At 46.9% G+C, this 24,060-nt stretch overlaps 1 protein-coding gene across 1 annotated transcript in view; it reads left to right on the top strand.

The window, feature by feature from the left end:
* CUNH16orf45 (chromosome unknown C16orf45 homolog) overlaps nucleotides 1-24,060 on the top strand; it is a 166,140-nt gene that overhangs the window by 98,102 nt on the left and 43,978 nt on the right. The window contains exon 2 of the mRNA XM_008064852.2: nucleotides 3,919-4,042. Coding sequence (XP_008063043.1) covers nucleotides 3,919-4,042 — 124 coding nt within the window. The remainder of the gene's footprint in view (nucleotides 1-3,918; nucleotides 4,043-24,060) is intronic.

The raw sequence follows: 24,060 nt of genomic DNA, 5'->3' as shown, positions 1-24,060 counted from the left end.
CCTCATCTGGCTCCTCCCCCTCCTCTCCTTCCTCTGGCTCCTCCCCCTCCCCCTTTCTTTCTGCCACACCCTCCCGACATCTCTCCTTTCAGCCTCTCCTGACACCAGTTCAGTCAGCAGCGGGACAGTCTTCACGACCTGCCATCCTTAGCAGGCAGGGAGAAGGCGATGGTGAATCTCTCCAATTCCACGTTTCTCATTCCCCCACTTCCCCTCCCTCCTTCGATTCATACAATTATTTGGCGCCTTCTCCCCAACTCAACAGCGAATTCTACCCTATCCATGTACTTCACTTGCCTATCTTGTGGAAACTTGACGCTCTCTGAAAATATAAAAGGAGCAGTTATTGCCCCAAGACACTGAACCAAAAGGGGAGAAAATCTCCAATGGGCCTGTGACCCTCAGGCCCTACTGTTATGGTTCCTCTTATGAGCTGGGAACTGTTGCTGAGAGTATGAAGGGGGGTGCATCCATTTCAATGTGAGAATCAGCTACCCAGAATGGCCTTCCTCCTGATGCCTCAGCAAATTAAGGAGGAGTTTTGCTTGGTGGAGGGAGACAGGTCATCTTGGCCCATGGAACAGACACGTTAGGGGGTGGGTGATGGAAGGATATGCTACTTACCAAAAATCTGATGGCTGCGGAAGAAATTGGTGCTGGGAGAGTCCCCAGATGGACAAACACGTCTTGTGGGCACTTGGGAGGGAATGCTGTTCTGAGATCCAGGTAGGCGGGGATTGCCCCAGCACCCCAAGCTTTGTGCCAGCGTGTGGGGCCAGGGAAACAGACAGATAGAGAGAGGCCAGCTTTCCAAATCATGAACTTGGGCATAAGGAAAAAGATACTTGGCAGCAGAAGTGAGGTGTGAGGTCAGGCTCAGCCTTGGGATTGGTGTGCAAGGAATCAGCAGACACAGGTGACATGAAGCTATCTCAGAGGAGAGCAAAAGCATAGCCTCCCCCAAGTCTATTCCTCTGCCTGTGTGAGGCTTTGAATCTTGCATCCTTTAAAACCCAGCCATTCACTCTGGAAATGTGCCCTGAAGGAACCGCTTGGAAGTGTGCAAAGATTTAGCTTTGAGATCTCTCCTCACAGGGCTGCTTACAGTGGGGAAAAAAGGGAACCAGCCTACATGTCTGCAGATGGGCTAAGCACTTCGTGATGCAGCCACAAATAGAAAACCACCCAGCCTTTCACACTGCTGCTGAGGAGCAACCTCATGACAGGCCTCTAAGGGAAAAGAGCCAATCATGAAATAGGAGACCTTCACTCTATATTATAAAAACAAGACCTATATAATTGGGAAATGTATATATGTATATAATAAGGTGTGTTTGTGTATGTATGTGTGTGACGTGTGTATATTAACATTTTATTTTATTTTATTTATTTTTTGAGTAGGAGTCTCACTCTGTCACCCAGGCTGGAGTGCAGTGGCATGCTCATGGCCACCACAGCCTCCACATACTGGGCTCAGGTGATCCTCCTGCCTCAGCCACCATGCTCAGCTAACTTTTTTATTTATTGTAGAGATGAGGTCTTGCCAAGTTGCTCGGGCTGGCCTCGAACCCCAGGGCTCAGGCAATCCCCTTGCTTCAGTCGCCCAAAGAGTTGGGATTACAGGTGTGAGCTACCATGCCCAACATATGTGAACACTTTAAACAAACATTTTAGTGTGCATTTTTCTACCTTTTAAAGATGTATGTGTGTCTTTGGCTAATATTATACATATTATATATATATAAATAAAACCATATATTACCCTATATTCACACACTTCGTGTTTGATATATAATGACATAAATTACCATATCTCTCTATCTAGTTATAGAGATCTATAAAATGATTATTTAAGCTGGGCTTGGTGGCTCAGCCTGTAATCCCGCGCCTTTGGGAGGCTGAGGTGAGTGGATTGCCTGAGCCCGTGGGTTCAAGACCCGCCTGGGCGGCGAGACCTCATCTCTACAATAAATCAAAAAAACCAACCGGGCGTGGTAGTGCATGCCTGTAATTCCGGTTACTCGGAAGGCTGAGGCGGAAGGATCGCCGGAGCCCAGCAGGTCGAGGCTGCGGTGGTCGGGAGCGGCCACTGCACTCCAGTCTGGGCAACAGAGTGAGACTCCAACTCCAAAAAAAAAAAAGAAAAGATGATTATTTATAAAATTCCCTTCTGATTATCTATCTCTGTAGATGGATAGAGAGATAGGTAGGTAGTAGAGATGAGATATATACACTGGAAGCATATACACTAAAATGTCAATGGTAATGCATGTGGTAATATGTATATACACCCACATACAAGGGGGGACCCCAAAACACTTGGAATTTATTTATTAAAAATTTTATGTTTATTCTTACACGTTTAAACTTCAGTTAACTTCAAAGTACTCTCTGACGAATGCAGTAAACCTATTGAGATGCTTTTTCCAACTTTCAAAACAGTTTTTGAACTGGTCAATTTTGAGGCCTTTTAGTGTTCTTTCAGTTTTTGTTTCACCTCTTCCACATCAGTGCATTTTCCTTTGAGGCCTTTTTTCATCTGCGGAAGCAAAAAAAAAAAAGTCACTTAGGGTGAGATCAGGTGAATAGAGAGGGTAAGGCATGGGGATCATGCTGTTTTTAGTTAAAAACTTCTGAACACTCAGCACAGTGTAGGCAGGTACACTCGTAAATTATCCATCATGAAATGGGCAAACACACTGAAAGAGTCTTCAAATTAAAAAAAAATAAATTCACTGAAGCCAAATGCAGCCTTTCACAGCAATGCTAACTGGTACACTGATGCCAACGGGTTCCTAGAACACTTATCTAGCAGGGAAAGCCTGTACTACAAGGGACCCGTCCTGCAAAAAATAATTCCACTTTTTGTGTCCCCCCTGCCCTGGTATACATACATAAATCCATAGTGTTATGAACTGAAAATTCCTGTGTTGAAACCCTAACCCCTAGTGTGGCAGTATTTGGAGATGAGGCCTCTAGGAAATCACTAAGGTTATATGAGATCATATGCTCTGATAGGATTAGTGTCCTTAGAAGAAGAAACACCAGAAACTTGCTCCTGTCTCCCTCTCTGGACATACGATGAAGCCATGCAAGCACACAGCAAGAAGGCAGCAGTCCATAAGCCAGGAAGACAGCCCTCACCAGACACCAATTCTGCTGGCACCTTGATCTTGGACTTCCGGAAGTGTGACAAAGTAAATTGCTGTTATCGAAGTCACTCAACTTGTGGTATTTTGTTCTGGCAACCTGAATAGACTAATACACAAACATATAGACAGGCATATCTGTATGTGTCTTTTTATATAGATGGTAATTGATCAGGTTATGTATGTGGCAATACATATGTTTTTTATGTATGGTTTTCTATATATGGCAATACATAACTCTGACTATATAAGATTGGAGGAAAGTCCACCAAAATGTTCGTAGTGAGTCTCTCTGAGCAGTGGGATTTTTGCTTATTATCTTTTGCCTACCTGTTTTACCTGAATTTTTTCACAACAAACTTGTATCACTTTGTATTACTAATACTTATATTACTTAGTATTACTGTAAGATGATTATTAGGAAACTTTCTTCTGCATAGAGTCTGTCTTGGTCCCAGAGGCTGTGACAGGGTGAAGGCACCATGGTCAGGGGAACAGAGACTCACAAACTAGGACCAGGCAGGGGCTACCAAAACCTTTAGTGGGTTTCTGTAACCCACCTGAGCCTCTGCTTACCATCATAGCAGGGTTCCCGTGGAATACATGAGGGCACACTCATGAATACACATTTGTTGCACAGACTGAGATCTGTGTGTCCTCATTGTGTGTAATTGTCACCAGAGCAAGGCTATTCCTTGGATGGATGATGGGTCTGCTCCTCGGTGCAGCCTCGGGGTCCTGACACCTGTGTTTTGTGTTTCTTGCACAGATCAACTGGACATCATCTCCATGGCAGAGACAACCATGATGCCTGAGGAGATTGAGCTGGAGATGGCGAAGATCCAGCGCCTCCGGGAAGTCTTGGTCCGACGGGAGTCTGAGCTCAGGTTCATGTGAGTGCTTCAAGGAAGTGGCCGGGAAAAGGAAGGGTTGTGGAGGGGGAGGAGGTCTGGAGAACTGGACACTTATTGATCACCTACTGAGTGCCAGACGCTGAGATCAAGGCATTATGTACATTTTTAAAAACTCTCCTTTGACTCACTGCCATCCAGAGAAGTGAGTAATGCTATCTCCTGTTTAGCCAAGATCTTGAACTTGGGATGGAATTTGGGCCAGTATGACTCCAAAACTTTTCTGTTACCCATTGGAGAAGAGATGAGGGAGGGGAGAGAGAGAGAAAGAGAGAGAAAATGAGAACGAATGAACCCAGAGATGCTACCTCTGCTGGGGTCTTTAAGGATACACAGTCTGGTCACAAATAGGCCTGACATTAAAAAAAAAAAGCCGGTCAGCTTAGGCAGGTTATTTAGACTCTCTGAGGTTCAGTTCCCACATTAGTAAAATGGGGGAGATAAAACCTCTCTCGGAGCACTAGCAACCTCAGAGTCACATGAGTTGAATGTTTATTTTCTTTCTTTTGTTTTTTTTTGAGTCAGGGTCTCACTCTGGTGCCCAGGCTAGAGTGCAGTGGCATGATCGTGGCTCACCACAACCTTGACCTACTGGGCTCAGACAATCCTTCTGCCTCAGCCTCCTGAGTAGCTGGGACTACAGGCACATGCCACCATGCCTGGCTAATTTTTAATTTTTTGTAGAGACAAGGTCTCACTATGTTGCCTAGTCTGGTCTCAAACCCCTAGGCTCAAGCGAGCCTTCCACCTTGGCCTCCCAAATCACTGGGATTACAGGCATAAGCCACCACATCCAGCCCTTGAATGTCCATTGTCTACAGAGCACAACATTCCTGAGGAATTACAGGTAGTCTTCCAAGAGAACCTGTCATTTAAGAAACTGAGCTCTGGCAGACAGCAAGAGTTTAAAAGAAAAATAAGCGAAAACAGAGGGTGAAGAAGTAACCTGGCTGCACCACCTGCCACCTCCCCACCCACCCTCCACTGGAAGCAGCGAGATGTCACGCCTTCTGGGCATGTGCTAAGCCCCTCCACGACCATTCTTTTTTTTTTTTTTTTTTTGAGTTGGAGTCTCACTCTGTCGCCCAGACTGGAGTGCAGTGGCCACTCCTGGCCACCACAGCCTCGACCTGCTGGGCTCCGGTGATTCTTCCGCCTCAGCCTTTCGAGTAGCTGGAACTACAGGCGCACGCTACCACACCCGGCTGATTTTTTGATTTATTCTAGAGATGAGGTCTCGCCAAGTTGGCCAGGCGGGTCTCGAACTCAGGCAATCCACTCACCTCAGCCTCCCAAGGCACGGGATTACAGGCTGAGCCACTGAGCCAGGCTGCCCCTCCACCATTCTTTCACTGACTCCTTGCAGGGCCTTGAGGCTGGTGGTGTGTGATTAATCCATTTTGCAGTTGAGGAGACTGAGGCTCAGAGAAGTTAAACAACCTGCCCAAGGCCTTCCAGCTGGTAAATGAGAGAAAGTGGGATTCAGACCCAGCTCTTCCTGCCATCAAAATGTTCTCAGTTGGCCATCACATGACTTTCTCTCTTACCCCACAAAAGGGACTGTGGTACTCACAGCTGTCATTTATTCAGCTCTTCGCATGTGCCAGACAGACCCTGTGCTAAACGCTGCTTGTGCCTGATGCTTTGTCACAGGCGCCTCGGAGGAAGATTCTAGAACATCCTCACTTGACAGATAGACAGCATCCTCCCTCTTGTCTGGAAATAAGCTAAACCAATATCCGAGTGTTCAGACTCAGTCCCTTCCTCCCCATGTTTTATAAGGACAGAGAACATGAGTTCTGTTTATTTATTTATTTATTTTTTGAATTGGTGTCTCACACTCTGTCACCTAGGCTGGAGTGCAGTAGCATGCTCACGGCCACCACAGCCTCAACCTACTGGGCTCAGACGATCCTTCCACCTCAGCCTTCCAAGTAACTGGAACTACAGTTGCATGCCCCCACGCCGGCTAATTTTTATTTATTGTAGAGATGAGGTCTCACCAAGTTGCCCGGGCTGCTCTTGAACCCCTAGATTCAGCCTCCCAAAGTGCTGGGATTACAGGCTTGAGCCACCGTGCCAGGCCATGAGTTCTGCTTTAAAGCACTCAAGCCTGAAGGTGCTGCCCCGGGAACAATGGCTGCCACTTTGCATTTACTGACCTTTGCTCTGTGTATGTGTGTGCGTGTGCATGTGTGTATGTGTGCTTGCGTATCTGGCGCATGCCTAGCGCATAGCAAGTGCTTAAGGACAAGAACAGTTAACACTTCTTAAGCACTAGCTTGGGGTCAGGCATTACACTAAGCCCTTGACTTGTGATCTTACTGAATTTCCTCATCAAGCACTCAGAGACAAATGCGAACACTTGAATAAATCAAGTTATCTAAAGGAGGCAGAAGGACATTTGTGCAGTCAGTACATAAAGCAGGGACTCAGCAGCATTCCCCAAGGAAGGGGCTGCGCCCAGGCCACCAGAAGTCTTGCTAGAGCCCTACGGGCAGCATGGGTGATCATGACATTTCCCCCCACCCCAAGCCCAGCCCTGTAGCCGGCGAGAGGTGCACTTGCCTCATCCATCTCAGAGGTGCACCATAGATGCTGGGTCATCCAGGATAGAGGACACGGCACGCTCAGAGCTAAACAGACTTCTCAACCATCATCCTCAGCTTTCCGAGCCAACAGGTCTGGGCTAAGACCATGCTTGGATCCAGTTTCCTGGCTGTTTCCAGAGCTGGTACTTCCACAACTGTAGGACTGATCCTGCAGGTGGGTCCTGTTCTTACCTCCATTTTGGAGAAGAGGAAATATTGGAGGTTAAGAAATTTGCCCGAGGCTGAATTAACTAATACACAGCCAAGCTAGGATTCAGTCTGATTCAAGAGTGATTCTTAAAGGAGTGAATTAACGGAGGAAGGCAGGGAGAAGGGAAGGGAGGGAGGGAGAGAGGGAGGAAGGAAGGGGAGAAAGGGAGAGAGGGGAGGAAGGACAGAAAGGGAGGAAAGAAGGAAAGAAGGAAAGGAAGGAAGCTTTGCCTGTATCTACCAAGATAATTCCTTGATGTGTGTAAGTTCCATTAGGGCAGAGAATTCATCTGTCTCCCTACTGTTATATCCTCTCTGCATTTTTAGCAATGCCTGGCACTTATTAGGCTCATTCATGTTTGTCAAATGTGCAATAAATTTATTCTTTCAGACTTCATCCTTACCCCAGCAACCCTTTACATACACACACACACACACACACACACACACACACACACACACACACACACACACGAGAGACCTCTTGGCATAGAGTAGAGAGAAAGAGAATTTTCGTCTCAGCTAAGCAATTCTAACCTCAGTTGAGGAAGCTCCAAGTGACAGGGATGTGACAGCTCTCAGCTGAAAGACTCCAACGACCATAGCTGTAATAACCACGACAAGATTAGTTTCGTCACACTCGTTCCAAGGTCATCGCACTAATCCCAGACGCTCCATGGAGACTGTGTGAGTCAGCCCCTGTTTCACAGTTTAGGACACCTCTGGCCTCCACGGCCTCCTGCAGCACCGGCTCTTTTAGGAGTGAGTCCAGGGGTTGCTGCTTTCCCACACCCAGCACCCCGATGTTTGCAGTTATTCTTTGTAGGCTTCCCTTTTCTCAGTTGCCTTGTTTTTCTCTTTGGAGTCCACGACCTCTGCCTGTTCTCCCTCTCCTCCTGCCAGGGCAGTGAGGAAGAAGAGGGAGATTCACCCATCCCCAGGGAACCAGCGAGAACGCAGTCATCGGTTCCTCCCGGCTATCTCAGGTGCTTGGTCTGTGGCTGGGCACATGTTGCTGCTTCTCCAGGGGCACCAATGTGCCACATAGTGTATGCCATGCCTGGCATGCACTTGCACCCTTATTTTAGCTTCTTGAATCCTCACAAGAACCCTAATGGGGTGGATTTTATCTATTTATTTATTTTGAATTTAGTCTCACTCTGTCACCCAGGCTGGAGTACAGTGGCACGATCATGGTCTTGGAAGCAGAGCCCTGAACCCTAAGCTCTTCTGCTACCTTTACTCCCCACTCCAGGTGCCCTTTTCTATTCACCCTGCTCTTCTAGAATGCAAAGACAAACTTCTGGCTGAATACCCCCATCCCACACTGGGTTTTGTCTTGTTCCACCATCTTTTTTTTCTTTTGAGTTGGAGTCTCACTCTGTTGCCCAGACTGGAGTGCAGTGGCCGCTCCTGGCCACCGCAGCCTCGACCTGCTGGGCTCCAGCGATCCTTCCACCTCAGCCTTCTGAGTAGCTGGAATTGCAGGCATGCGCTACCACGCCCGGCTGATTTTTTGATTTATTGTTGAAATGAGGTCTCGCTGCCCAGGCAGGTCTCGAACCCGCGGGCTCAGGCAATCCACTCACCTCAGCCTCCCAAAGGCGTGGGATTACAGGCTGAGCCACCGAGCCCAGCTTGTCCCACCATCTTGAGTTGCATGTGGTAGAAGCTGATTGGATTCTATTGAGTCTGGCTTTGGACTTTTCTATACCCTTTCTCTGCACTTAAACAATTTAGTTTGGAACCCAGCATGACGAATTCCAACTTTGGCAGTCAACCCGCTGGTCATTTGTTGTAGAGCCCTATTCCTATAAAGATTCTCAGGGACTACAACAGTTGACATTTCTCAAGCCCTTATTGTGGACCCAGGCTCATGCTAAGCCCTTCACCCGCATTGTCACATAGCCTGTGTCAAGTGCTTACTAATAGAAGGACAAATCTGGAGCCACCCTCAGCACACCTGCTTGCCCTGGATCAGGCCCACGAGGTCAAGTTCATAGACCCTTTATGAGTGAGCCAGCCCCCAGCTAGCAGGTGCCTCTGCTCTGAATATCCAATGTGTCTTCTCTCTGATTTTTTTTAGCTCGTCCTCTGGTTTCCAACTTGCAAAATGACATTTCAAGATCTCTCTCTTGAGGTTTGGCAATTTTATGAACTTTATTTGAATGGGTCAATAACATAAAACCACTGTCAGAATAAGCAGCAAATGTCTGGGAGAGAATGCTAGAAGCTTGCTTTTTTTCCCTCACCCACCTCCCAGTCCCTCCCACCACTGCGCCATCCCCCTCCCTTCCCATCCTGTCCTGCTGCAGGCAGGAACTCTTGGAGGCTGTCAACAACCTCAGACTCATTTTCTCACCCTTCACTCCAGCCCTGAGTCACATCATTAGCTTCCTCCGTCAGCCCCTGGTCACCCGCCTCAGCTTTCCCGCATCTCGTCTACCATGCTGCTCCTGCTGTTTATCTGGGTTTCAGATAATTAAGTATCTTCTGCCTCCAAATGGAGGTGGCAAGTGGTTATCTTCCTTTTACACTCGCTTGCTGGATTTTCATAAAAGGGCTTGTGTGCCCTGTCGCTCAGCAGGCTCTGGGCAATGGCGGCTTTTAATCAGCCAGAGTCAGAACTGCAACAGGCAGGGGAGGTTGGCAGGTGGCCACAGACACATTTCAGGAGCACAGCCCTTGAATTTCAATATGTTCAGAGCCTGGGCTTAAACTCCAGAAACTGCATTTTATTAAGAAGTACCAAGAAGTCGGGTGCGGTGACTCAATCCCAGCAGTTTGGGAGGCCGAGGCGAGAGGATTTCCTGAGCTCAGGGTTTCGAGACCACCCTGAGCAACATGGCAAGAACTTGTCTCTACAAGAATAATAACAAAAATTAGCCAGGCATGGTGGCGCATTCCTGTGATTCCAGCTACTTGGAAGTCTGAGGTGGAAGGATCACCTGAGCCCAGCAGGTTGAGGCTGCGGTGGCCATGAATGTGTCACTATACTCCAGCCTGGGTGACAGAGTGAGACTTCCACTAAGAACACACAAACAAACAAAAAAAGAAATACCAAGGCCCTAGGAACTGGCAGAGATTCAAGATGGGGTCATGGAAAATGCATACGGTACAGATAGCAGCTTTTTGAATACTGGCTATGCTATTCTAAATACATTACTATATTGATTTATTTAAAAATCCTCACTACAACTGTCTATGCAGATAATATCACACACCCCTCTTTTTATAGATGAGGAAACTGAGGAACAGAGAGGTCAAGTCACTTGCCTGGAGTCGTACCGATTCCATTAAATAGCAGACAATGATAAAACCCAGAGTCTCTGGGTCCCGAGTCCATGGTCTCAACCATCAAGCTATCAGGTCTCTTAACTGATTTTGGATCCTAGTTCTACTTCTTACCAACTGTGTGGCCTAGAACAAATATTTTGCCCTGTTTCAGCCTTAGCTTCCCCATCTCCCGGCAGTGTTGTAGCCAGGGATGAAAAGAGATGACAGATATGAAAGTGCATGGCCCTTCCTAGGTAGTGAGCAAATCAAAATCCCCTTCCCTCCTTTCATTGTAAACACTGTGGTTTGTGGGAGAGTAGGCAATCAGGGCTGCTTAGTCATCTCCAGAGAATTCCCAGAAAACACTCCTCACCCCAAGAGAAGCTGGGGCTTAGAGTGGCCTCCTAAAGAGCATCTTGATATGGGCTGACTGACTCTCAGAGTGTGGCTCTCAGCTATTAAGTGCAATGCTATCCTGGAACCTTGATTTTATGATTATTACTATTTAAGAAAATTTTTGTAAACGTGCATTTTTCCTCCTTTAATGAGCTGATAATTCTTGTGGTTTTTTGTTTGTTTTGAGTTGGAGTCTCACTCTTGTCACCCAGGCTGGAGTGCAGTGGGATGCTCACGGCCACCGCTGGACTCAGGCAGTCCTTCTGCCTCAGACTTCCAAGATGCTGGAACTACAGGTGTGCATCACCATGCCTGGCTAGTTTTTGTGATTTATTGTAGAGACAAGGTCTCACCAAATTGCCCAGGCTGGTCTCAAACCCCCAGGCTCAGGCACTCCTCTTGCCTTGGCCTCCCAAAATGTTGAAATTACAGACTGAGCCACCATGCCTGGCCATGAGCTGATAATTCTGACGTGCGTTAGGCAGAGCTTCAAGCCAAGGGCAGAATGAAGCATGTGTGTTATGTAACTTGACACATCTCAGCACCTTCAGGAGCTCTACATCACTCCAGTTGCACTCTGGGTTTTAAATAGCATCTTCTAAGAATGGGTCACCGTTGCCGGGGCCACTATATATCAGGTGGGAAGAAAATGCCCTTAATTGCATAGATCTAAAAAGCAATTTATCTTGGAGAAAACTTACAGGAATTTGAAGAGAAGGGAAGAAAAGGGGAGGGAGGAGGCCTTGAAGAAGAGGAAAAGGAGAGAGTAGAGGAAAGAGAGAGGATGGAGAACATTCTAGGCTAGACCTCTGAATCGAAGGACCCTCCTACTGAATTTCTAACCATCCTGGGAGGTGGGGATGAGGATGGGGATCTGGGTTGATTGAATGGAGAACAAATGTCCCCCACTTGGCAAGACTTTGCTCCTACAGTTGCCTCTCAAGGTCAGAACAAGTTTCAGGAAAGGCAGCACTTATTTCTTGAAGCTCTGACTGTTTACTTATAAACTGATTTCATTCTGTTGGTTCTGAGGGTCTCCTGTGAGCCTTCTGGGCTCTGGTGAGTTGAGAGGGAGAACAACCTATGAGACCCTCGTGATGGTTCATTTTATGTATCAACTTGAAAGGCTACAGATTGCCCAGATATGTGGCCAAATGTTATTATGGCTGTGTCTGTGAGGGTGTTTCTTAATGAAATTAACATTTGGATCAGTTGACTGAGTAAAGCAGATCACCCTCCATAATGTGGAGGTGGGTGGACCCCATCCAATCCTTTGAAGACCTGAATAGAACAAGAAGACTGAGTCAGAGGGATCTCCTTGTTGCCTGGACACTTGGGCTGGAACGTTGGTCTTTTCTGGCTTTCAGACTCTAACTGAAACATCGGCTCTTCTTGGGTCTTGAGCCTTCCAAGTTTCGGACCGGAACTCACACCATCAGCTCTTGTGGGTCTCCAGCTTGCGACTGTAGAACTTGGGACTTCTCAGTCTCCATGATCACATGAGCCAATTCCTTCTAATGAATCTCTTTCTCTCTATTAAAGTCCTATTGGCTCCATTTCTCTGGAGAACCTTAACTAATAGAATTTTTTTTTTTTTTTGAGTTGGAGTCTCACTCTGTCGCCCAGACTGGAGTGCAGTGGCCGCTCCCGGCCACCGCAGCCTCGACCTGCTGGGTTCCGGCGATCCTTCCGCCTCAGCCCTCCAAGTAGCCGGAATTACAGGCATGCGCTACTACGCCCGGCTGATTTTTTGATTTATTGTAGAGATGAGGTCTCGCTGCCCAGGCGGGTCTCGAACCCGTGGGCTCAGGCAATCCACTCACCTCAGCTTCCCAAAGGCGCAGGATTACAGGCTGAGCCACCAAGCCCGGCTAGAATTTTTTATTCTCAGATATTTTCACCTGGATGCTCTGTCTGGTTAGCAAAGACCTAAGGGATTGGACCAAAATAAAGAGAAGTTGGCAGTGCTACTTTGGAAAACCATTCAGGGCTACCTAGTAAAGATGAGTGTGTGCTTACTCTACAACCTGCAGTTTTGCTCCTGGGTATACCCTGAGCTATGCTGTATAATTGGTTAGTCACTAGCCTCATATGGCTGTTTCAGTTTAAATTAATTAAAATTAAATACAATTTAAAATGCAGTCTCTTGGAAGCCCTAGCCATATTTCAAGTACTCATTCATAAATTATGGCTAGTGGATGCCCTATTGGAAAGCACACAGTTTTCTAGAACATTTCTAGCATTGTAGAAAGTTCTATTGAACAGTACTGCCCTAGAGAAACTTTACATATGAGCATCAGAAGGCATGTTCTAGAATGTTCATGGAACTGTCTTGTTTGTAGCAGCAAAGCCTGAAAACAACTCAAATGTGTATTAGCAATAGAATGAATAAACCAGTTGTGGTCTAGTCATATCATGGAATACTATACAACAATGAAAAATGAACAAACAGGTATTAATGCAAATGCATCAAGATGTTGAAGCTGAGCGTGGTGGCTCAGCCTGTAATCCCACACCTTGGGAGGCTGAGGTGAATGGATTGCCTGAGCCCGTGGGTTCGAGACCCACCTGGGCAACTTGGTGAGACCTCATCTCTACAATAAATCAAAAAATTAGCCAGGTGTGGTAGCACGCACCTGTAGTTCCAGCTACTTGGAAGGCTGAGGCGGAAGGATCTCCGGAGCCCAGCAGGTCGAGACTGCATTGGCTGGGAGCGGCCACTGCACTCCAGTCTGGGAGACAGAGTAAGACTCCAACTAAAAAAAAAAAATGTTGAACAACAGATTTGTATAAAGTTTATAAAGCTAAAAAATGTAATTGTGCAAGAATTCATATATGGGTGGTAAACTATAAAAATAAAGGCATTAACACAAAGTTGGGGTAGTGATTACCTCTAAGGAAATGAGGAAAACATAAGAGAAAGGAACACACCAGGGCATCTAAGAGTCACATACTTAAGGTTATTACTTAATTAAGCAGGATGATGAGAACATAACTACTTTATTATTCCATAAACTGTACATATATGCTTTATGCACAGTTTTGTATATAGTCCATACATACTTTTTCCCATTTAAAAAATTTTTTTATTTTTTTACCATTTTTATTGCAGTAAAATATATAAAATAAAACGTACTATCTTAACCACCTTTAAGTGTACAATTTTGTGGCATTAAGAACATTCACAGTTCTTTGGGAGACTGAGGCAGGACAATCACTTGAGCTTAGGAGCTTGAGGCTATAGTGCACTATGCTCCCACCTGTAAATACCCACTGCATTCCACCCTGGACAGCAGAGTGAGAGCCTGTCTCTAAAACAAAAGAATATTCATACTGTTGTACCACCATCACCTCCATCCATCACCAGAATTTTTTATCTTCCAAAACTGAAACTCTGTCCCCATTAAACAGTAGCTTTTCACGCTCCCCTTCCCCTAACCCAGGACAACCACCATCCTTCTTTCTGTCCTGTGATTGTGATAATCGTACATACCTCATAAAAGTGGAATCCCACAGTAGTTGTCTTTTGGACACACACACATTTCCTGGAGGCAAGTGCTGAGAGCAGCGAGGGGATATATGATACCTGATATCTCCTCTTAAATGTCTCTGTAATACATTAAATGCAATCTGTCCAAGTCAAACTCATCCTCCCACACCCTCCCCACAGGCCCCACCAACACTAGCTCAGCAAATGGCCCGGCACTACCATCTATCCATGGAAACCCCAAATTCCAAACTTAGACATCACCCATAACCCCTCCCAACTTGCCACCTCATATATTCAGCCTATCACCAAACAGGATTTTTTTTAACCCCCTAAAATCGTTTTCTTTTTCTTGAGTTGGTGGTCTCGCTCTGCCACCCAAGCTGGAATGCAGTGATGTGATCACAGCTCACCATAGCCTCGACTTCCAGGGCTCAGGTGATCATCCTTCTGCTTCAGCCTCCCAAGTAGCTGGGATCATAGGCATGTGTCACCATAGCCAGTTAGTTTTTAAAAATTTGTTTTGAAGAGACAAGGTCCTGCTATGATGTCCAAGCTGGTGTCAAACTCCTAGGCTCAAGCAATCCTCTTGCCTCAGCCTCCCAAAGTGCTGGGATTACAGGTATGAGCCACCATGTCCAGCTAAAAATAGTTTTCAACTGTCTGCTTTTCTCTGTCTCGGTGGCCGCCGCCCAAGTTCACATTCCCATCTTTGTCCTACAGCCAGAGGGATCTTCTCATCATGCAAATCAGATCATAGCATCCAGATTTAAACACTGTCACAGTCCATTCTTGCTGCTAGAACAAAATACCTTAGACTGCATAATGTTCTTATTTTTATTTTTGAGACAGTGTCTCACGTTGTCACCCAGGCTGGAGTGCAGTGGCACAATTATGGCTTACCATATTCTCAACCTTGTGGGTTCAGGCGATCCTTCTGCCTCAGCCTTCCAAGTAGCTGGGACTACAGGCATGCACCACCACACCTGGCTAATTTTTTTTATTTTTTGTAGGGATCAGGTCTTGCTATGTTCCCCAAGCTGGTCTCAAACTCCTGGGCTCAAGCTATCCTCTTCACCTTGGCCTCCCAAAGGGCTGGAATTACAGGCTTGAGCCACCTCGCCTGGCCAGACTGGGTAATTTATAAATAATAGAAATGTATTGCTTATAGTTCTGTAAGCTGGGAAGCCCAAGATCAAGGTGCCAGCAGATTTGGTGCCTAGTAAGGGCTGCTCTCTGCTTCCAAGATGGCACCTTGCTGCTGTGACCTCCAGATGGGAGGGGTGCTGCTTTCTCACAAGTGGAAGGGACAGAAAGGCACAAAAGGGCCAAACTGGCTCCCTCAAGCTCTTTTATAAGGGAATGTTCCCATCCACCAGGGCAGAGGCCTCATAGCCTAATTCCTTCCTAACGATCCCACTTCTTAATACTATTGCACTGGGAATTGTCTCCGTATGAACTTGGGAGAGAAACAGACATTGAAACCATAGCAGACACTTTCTAGAATGTGTTAGCAGGGTGAGGCCTGTGAGGTACTGCCTGCCTCTTCTCCAGCCTCTTCTTTTCTTTGTCCATCCTCCACTCCCAGCCCCGAGCCCTGCATGCTACCCCCACTGGCCTCCTTCCAGCTCTGCATACACCAGTCCCCTTCTGCCACGGAGACTATTTTGTTCATGCTGCTCCCTTTGCTTGGGTCCCTCTCCTCCCACCCTGCCTTCCCTCCTGGCACTATGTCTGAATGTCTGTGTCCTCCTAAAATACATCTGTTGACACCTACTCCCTAATGCCATCGTGTTAAGAGGTGGGGCCTTTGGGAGGTAATGAGGTCACCAGGGCAGAGCCTTATGCGGGATTAATGCCCTTATTAAAGAGATCCGAGGGAGCTTGTTTCTCCCGCCCCCCCCCATGTGAGAACATGGTGAGATGTCACAGTCTATGAGGAACCGGTCCTCGTCAGATGCTGAACCTGCCGATGCCTTGATCTTGCACTTTCCAGCCCTCATCACTGTGAGAAATAAGTGTTTGATGTTTATAAGCTGCCCAGACCAAGGTGTTTTGTTATAGGACACCTGGTCAACTCCCCCTCTCCCTCCAGGGCTCAGATGCAGGGCCATTTCTGGAGGGACGCCTTGCTGGCACTTCCCAATCTCTACTCTGTTACTGTGACCCTTTCCTTAGAAGCCTGCAGCCCATTTGTAAATCCATGCTGCTTGGTATGATGTGTGTTTGATATTTGTCTCTCCTAAGAGACACTGACCTTGATGACTGCAGAGAAGGCTGAGCTGTTTTTACTGCCAACAACGTTGGCCACACCTAGCATGTGACCAAACTGAGAGCAGACACTCAGTGATGATTTACTGAGTAAGTGAGTGAGGGTGCATTGTCCTGCTTCTCCCAGAGCCAGAACTGTTTTGAGGGCTTCCCTAGATGTGGCGAGTGTGGGTGGTGAGAGCTGCCTGGCTCTCTGATGGTGAGGATAGAGGGTGGTTCCAGTCTGTAGAAATGGACCAAGTGATGCTGCAACTTGCAGTATAGACATTTCGCCAGGTGTACTGTTTGCCTGTGGCTAATCTGACAAACTACTGCCAACTTGGTTTTAAAACAAGACACACCTATTATCTTATAGTTCTGGAGCCCAGAAGTCTGACATAGGTTTCAATGGACCAAAGTCAAGGTGTCAGCAGGGCCATGCTCTTTCTGGAGGCTCTGAGGGAGGAGTCTTTTCCCTGCTCTTTCCAGCTCCTAGAGTTGTCTATCTTGCATTCTTTGGCTTGTGGCCCATTCCTCCACCCCCGAAGCTGGCATCATGGCGTCTCCAAGTCTCTCAGTGGAGGTCATCCTGTCACCTTTGCTCTTCTGTGTCCAGTATTCCTCTGCCTCCCTCTTAAAAGGACACCTGTGATCACATTTGGGGCCCACCTGGATAACCCACGATACCCTTTCCATCTCAAGATCCTAAATGTAATCCCATCACTGTAGATGGTAACAGACTCACAGACTCCTCTTTGGGGGGGCCATGCCTCAGTCTACCACATCACGTGACCACAACAGTTCATCTAAGGGCTAATCCCAGAGCTGGGCTCCCAGTATGGCAGCAACAGTGACAGAGACAGAGATGGCCCTGGTGAGGCAGGCTGCAGGGAGCACCCTCATAGCCTCACCTGTGCTGGGTTCCCAAAAGTTTTTGAAATCTCTCCCAAAAGCAGCTTCTTAGAGAGAGAGGGAGATAGGTATTGGGGCACTGCACGCACCATGACTTGGTGATGAAGAGTTTTCCCATTCTCTTTGCTTATTTTTGGAAAGTTGCCGATGTGAGTGGCTGCAGACATGGAGAAGGCCTCACCCTGATCACCTGATGGTCCAAATCAGATAATATTTGGCTGATCTTCTCTCCCTATTTTCCTTCAAAGAAGATACCAGTGCTCTCTTGGTAGGTCTGGGACAGGGTGCTCAAAAAGAATGGAATGGAGAGAATAAAACTGCCAACAGGGCTGGGTGCTCATGCCTGTAATCCCAGCACTTTGGGAAGCTGAGGCAAGAGGATTGCTTGAGCCCAGGAGTTTGAGACCTGCCTGGGCAACATAGCAAGACCTCATCTTACAAAAATAAAAATGAAAAAATTAACCGGGCATGGTGATGTGTGCCTGTAGATCCAGCTACTCAGGAGGCTGAGTTGGAAGGCTCACCTGAGCCCAGGAGGCCGGGACTGCAGTGAACTGTGATTGTGCCACTGCACTCCAGTTTAAGTGACAGAACAACATTCCAACTTAAAAGAAAAAAAAAAAACCTACCAGTAACTTGGCAGATGTGTCTTGGTGTCTACAGCCCCAGCCACCCCCTTAAGACAGTATTCTTGACTTACATCCTTCGTTTTATTTATCTGACTGCCATTCTTTGAGCCATCAGTTACCGAGGTCTTGTCTTCTTCTGGAATTCTGGCCCACTCTTGGTCCCTCTGTCCTCAGTCCCCTGAACTCTTCAGGAGTTTCAAGTTAGATGAGATCGTCCAAAACATTCCTGTCAGGCTCAGCTAACGGTGGGGGGGCTGCTTTCTGATAAAAATTCTGTTATGCCTAGATTTGAACTCTAGCTCTTTGATTTACAGTTTGTGCAATCTTGCACAGGTATCTTAACCTCTCTGAGCCTCAGTTGCCTCATTCGTCAAATGGGCATGTATTCGATATCTACCAGGATTATGAGTAGTAAAAGAGATCATGTATATTAAATGCTTGGCCCAGTGCCTGCCAGGACATAAGTGTTCATTAAATGTTGCTATTTTGTTGTTTGTATGTCTTTGGAGACAGAGTGTTGCTCTGTTGCCCAGGCTGGCATGCAATAGCACTATAATAGTTCACTGCAGCCTCCCACTCTTGAGCTCAAGTGATCCACCCGGCTCAGCCTTCCAAGTAGCTGGGACTACAAGTGTGCACCAGCACATTTTATAGAAATGGGGTCTCATTAATTGCCCAGGCTGGTCTCGAACTCCTGGCCTCAAGGAGTCATTTCTCAGCCTCCCAAAGTGCTGAGATTCCAGGTGTGAGACACCGCACCCAGCCTTACTAAACTTTTTATATGAATTGCCTTGTTTCATCTTCATAGCAACTAGATGAGGCAGACACTATTATGAGCCTCATTTGACAGATGAGGAAACTGAGTTTCAGAAAGTTAGTAGACTTACCTGAGATCACCCAACTACAAGTTTGTAGGATTGGTATTACAGCTTTATCAGCCTGGCCCCCAAACCCAGTTCTTAACCACCCTGCTGTGTTTGCCCAGTGCCCATCATGCCCTCCAGCCCCCTGTCCCTCCTTAGAAAACTAGCCCTTACAAGTAGCAGGTGCACACTACCATGTCCAGTTAATTTTTTTTTTTTTTATTGTAGAGATGAGGTCTCACCAAGTTACCCAGGCTGGTCTCAAACCTGTGGACTCAGGCAATCCACTCGCCTTGGCCTCCCAAAATGCTGGGATTACAGGCTAAGCCACCAAGCCTGGCCAGAATGATGTTATCTTAACAGATGTTACCCACATCTATCTTAGGCAGGTAACGGCTTTGGCTTGAATCGTATCTTCAGGTGTTATGGTTGGGGGCATAGGTAATCTGTCACAGGGGCCACAGAGGTCCCAGCAGGTCCTTACTCTCTTCATGCCCCATCCAGGTTGTCTTCCTGATCGCTGGCCCTGCTCACCTTCTCTAGACGCTGGGCAGACAAGGCAGCAGCTGCAAAGACCCCTCCATCTGCCCCCCCTCTGCACCTGTTCCCCCTCTTGTCAGCCAGACATGCCTGACTCTCAGATCGGCTGGTTGGTGACTCCTCTGGTTCCCCTCATCTTCTGACTTCCACCTCCCCAGCTCCCTCGGTGATTGTTGATGGTCTAATTCCAAGATGGTCTAATACCTGGGGAGCTTTAAAGAAAATGCTGGGGCCTGGTCTCACTCCCAGAGTCTCATCTAAGTGGTCCAAAGTGTGGTCTGGGTGTCTGGGGCTTTAAAAGCAGGCAGGGTGGTTCCCCCTCACTTCCCACCGCCCAGACGTCCCTTCAACTCTTCCCTGGGTAAAGGTGAGGAACCCTGGTGTCTGTCAGCTGCTTATTTCCTTCCGCCATTTTTTCTAGATGAAAATTGGCCTCTGACAGGAAGCATAAAGTCTGCCCTGCGTTAGTGTGACTCCTGGGCACAGCAGTGGGTACCTCTCTCTCCAGTGGCTCAGGATCGTGATCAGAAGCAGAGTGAAATGTGTTTGTGGTTTCCCGTGGTGCCTAAGAATCCAATGCCATCTGTAGTCTCATGACCACATCCATTATGGAAGTCTATTGATTATGCCTTTGATTGAACCCAGTGCTCTGTTTATTAAGAAAACTTTCTAACCGTTCATAACCCAAAGCAGAACTTATAATTCAACAATGTTTGCTTTCCCTTTTCTCCATTCCTTGCCTGGTTTTGACCTCTAAAAACCCAAACAAGGTCTCTTTTTATTTTTGTTTTTTAAAGAAATCAAGTGCACAGGCTGAGAGCGGGAGACATGGAATTTCTGAGCTTCACTGAACCACAGAAACATCTTAAGATTAGAGAGTATTCATGATCAAGGTGAATTCTAGGGTCAGACGGTGCAGAAATTCAGTCCCAGCTCTACCACTGTCTAGCTGTACAAACTTTAAGCCCCAGTTTCCTCATCCATAAAATGAGTGAAATAACAATTCATATTGTGGCCAGGCACAGTGGCTCACGCTTATAATCCCAGCACCTTGGGAGGCTGAGCCGGGAGGATGGCTTGAGCCCAGGAGTTCAAAACTAGCCTGGGAAACATAGCAAGACCTCATTTCTACAAAAAAATCAAAATATTAGCCAGATGCAGTGGTTCACACCTGTAATTCCAGCACTTTGAGAGTTTAAGGTAGGAGGATCACTTGGGGCCAGGAGAGTTCGAGACCAGCCTGGGCAACATTGCAAAACTCCAAGTTTGCAAAAATAAAAATCAGGCCAGGTGTGGTGGCTCACGCCTGTAATCACAGTACTTTGGGAGGCTGAGGTAAGAGGATGGCTTGAGCCCAGGAGCTTGAGACCAGCCTGGGCAACATAGCAAGACCTCATCTCTATAGAAAAATCAGCTGGGCGTGGTGGCATGGCTGTAGTCCCAGCTACTAAGAAGGTTGAGGCAAGAGGATTGCCTGAGCCCAAGAGGTCGAGGCTGTGGTCAGGTGTGATCATGCCACTGAACTCTAACCTGGGTGACAGAGTTAGACCCTGACTTAAAATAAAATTAAATTAAAATTTAAAAAATTTTTATAAGAAAATGTCTGAATAAACTGACATTTTAACTTGCTAAGAGAGCTCCCAGGTGGAGTTAGATGAGCTGCACTAGATCATGAAAAGGCTCTTAGCTTGGAACTCGACATCCTCCTTTCCTCTTGAAAATGTTGATTATTCACTTGTGGTCCGTGTCTTCAAGTACATATGCTGCTTCTTAGGCCTGTTAAAACTGACTTTGAGCTCTTCTAGAGGAGAACTCCATCTGATTCTGGAAAAATCAGCGTGGGTCTGCCTCAGTCCAGGACGGGTCTGGTGATTACACTCAGGGAGCCCTGTTCAGGGCATCATTAACTGCCTAGAGGAAAGAGCCCACCCGCCATCTGTCCTGTCGTCTGCCATCGATGTTTGGTTTTTCTCTTTGGTCACATTTGGAGCCAAGATGAGAAATGTCTAGTTCCTCTCAGCTTGCTGCCCTGACTTGGTTAACCAGGCACATGGCGAGGTGGAGGGATCCGTGTTGTAGCTGAAAGAGCCATGGATTTGAGACAGGAACCAGGTAGAGATCTTGGCTGTTGGATTTAATGGGGCTCGTTTGTTGAGTTTTTCTTTTTTTCTTTTTTTTGAGTTGGAGTCTCACTCTGTCCCAGGCTGGAGTTTAGTGGCATGCTCACGGCCATGCAGCGTGGATCTGCTAGGCTCCGGCAATCCTTCCGGCTCAGCCTTCCAAGTAGCCAGAACTACCGGCACACGCTACCATGCCGGGCTAATTTTTTGATTTATTATAGAGATGGGGTCTCGCTAAGTTGCCCGGGCTGGTCCCAAACCTGCGGGCTAAGGCAATCCACTCTTGGCCTCTCCAAATACTGGGATTACAGGCTGAGCCACCAAGCCTGACCTTCTTTTTCTTTTTTAAGAAGGGTCTCACTCTGTCGCCCAGGCTGGAGTGCAGTGGCAGCTTCCTCCTGGGGTCAAGGGCTCTTTCCACCTTAGCCGTCCTGAGTAGCTGGGACTACAGGGACATGCCATCACACCCAGCTAATATTTGCATTTTTTTGTAGAGATGAGGTCTCACTGTGTTGCCTAGGCTGGACTCCTGGGTCAAGCAATTCTCCTTTCTCAGCCTCCCATAGTGCTGGGACTACAGGCATGAGCCACTATGCCCAGCCTCCAATTTTCATCCTGAGATGATTTTAGGTAGCATTTGAGAAAACAGTGAAGAATTTATCATCATGTTTTTAAGGAAAAATATTGGTTTTCCATCTATGGTAATGTGGAAAAATGAATCAACATAAAGAAAGTATTAAATAAACAATAGTAGAGAGAGTCTGCAACATGGCAACCGTTGCCATGGTAAGATGCAAGTGACCAATGTTCAGGAAACACTGCTTTAGCCACTGTGAGCCATGCTTTCCTTTTCACTGACAAGGGCCGTATGGACATCATGCCTGGTGGTTGGTGTGAAGTGACTGCACACAGCACGAGGCTACACATGTGGCCAGGCACGGTGGCTCACGCCTATAATCCCAGCACTTTGTGAGGATGAGGCGGGAGGATGACTTAAGGCCAGGAGTTTGAGGCCAGCCTGGGCAACATAGCAAGACTCCCATCTATACAAAAAATATAAAAAATAAAAATGTAAAAAAGAGGCAGAATATTTAGTGGCTAAGGTCGCGGGCTTTGCCTGTGGCAGGGTCTGCATCCTAGCAGAGATGCTCACCAGCTGTGTGATCTTGGGCAAATTACTTAACTTCTCTGTAACTTGTCTGTGTGGGGTTTTCTGACACCAAGTACACGTCATTTTTCTAAACCAACTCTCTGACTCTTGGACACTAGCTGAGTGTCCTACAATTCATTTCATTCCTGAAATACTCTCCCTGGAGTTCGCATCAGACTCCACGAGTCAAAGGGCTCTGTCCCACAAGGCTGTCCCTGCTTCAGAAGCAAGTAGCAAGTCCAAGGCTACCCATGCTCCTGCCCAGCCTACTACAAAGTCGAGGGTTCCCATGACTACCCCTCAGGTGCGATATTCTGTTAGAATGACTCACAGAACCCAGGAAAGCCCTTTGCTTATATAATGATTTACTATGAAAGATACAACTCAGAAATAACCAAGCAGAAGCCCCGCCTCGGGCGACGTGTGGAGCAGGAGCTGTTCGGAGCTGATGGGCCCTTTCTGGTGTGCCACCACAGGCCCAGCACATCAGTGTGTTCACTACCACAAGGCTCCCTGAACCTCAGTGTTCTGGAGGTCTCATGACTCAGTCGCCAGCCTTCCTCCTCTTCCTGGAGGCTGGGGGGCAGGGCTGAAAGTCCCTCCCCTATTGATCACAGGTTTGGTCTTGCTGGTGACTGGCCCCCTTCCTGAATGACCCTGAGTCATCTCATTAGCATAAGCTCAGGGGATGGCTATGGATAACAAGAGACATGCCCATCCCTCGTGTGAGAAATCGAAGTCACCTGTCCAAAATCAAAGGATGGACACAGAGACATGGAGTGCAACAGAAGCAAGACTTTAATGACAGTCTTGCAAGATCGGGTGTCTGGTGGGCAGGCACACTGAAGCAGGAAGAGTCAGCACTTTTATCCCTAAAAGGCAAGTCCCTCTCCTGGTTTGTCATTGGAGGAATACTATAGAAGTTACAGGCTTTTCCATATGACACCTATGTGACATATTTTGATTGGCTTACAAAATCATTTCATTTGCATGTCCTATTTGCTGATTGGCTTACAGAATCATTCTGATTGGATCCTGCCAAAAGTTTAAACATGAAGCCTGCCAAAGTAAAAAGCCTGCAAAAAAGGAAGCACAAAGAAGCCGGAAGTGAATCAACAGAAGAGAAGCACAAAGCGTTTAGACTCCATCTTGAGAACCCAAGATAAGCTAGGCTCCACTTTGAAAATAAATCACCATTCTTATTTCTCACACCTCAGATGAGTCCAGGAGCCTCAGGAGCCCTGTCAGGAGCCAGGGACAAAGACCAACTATAGAGCAATATATAGATACACACACACACACATATATACACACAGAGGTTGCCAAAAATGTATACATATTTTAAGAAAGAAAAAAACTATATTGAAATTGTAATATTCAATATATACTGATAACGAAAGATGAGTAACAGTCATGTTTGACTTCTGTGATTATAAGAGGTGTTCAAAGTGGTTACCCTCAGCATCCAGACACTTCTGATTATGGTGAAAGTAATACATAGATAACATCTCTTAAAATATGTATACATTTTTTGGCATCCTTAGTATGCATGTGTGTGTATATATATATATAGAGA

This window comes from Carlito syrichta, unplaced genomic scaffold (genome assembly GCF_000164805.1).
Source record: "Carlito syrichta isolate Samal-C Ts95f unplaced genomic scaffold, Tarsius_syrichta-2.0.1 Scaffold308086, whole genome shotgun sequence".
In the NCBI taxonomy this organism is placed as follows: domain Eukaryota; kingdom Metazoa; phylum Chordata; class Mammalia; order Primates; family Tarsiidae; genus Carlito; species Carlito syrichta.
Note: the sequence above shows the minus strand (reverse complement) of the source record. Positions and strands in the feature narration are given on the sequence as shown.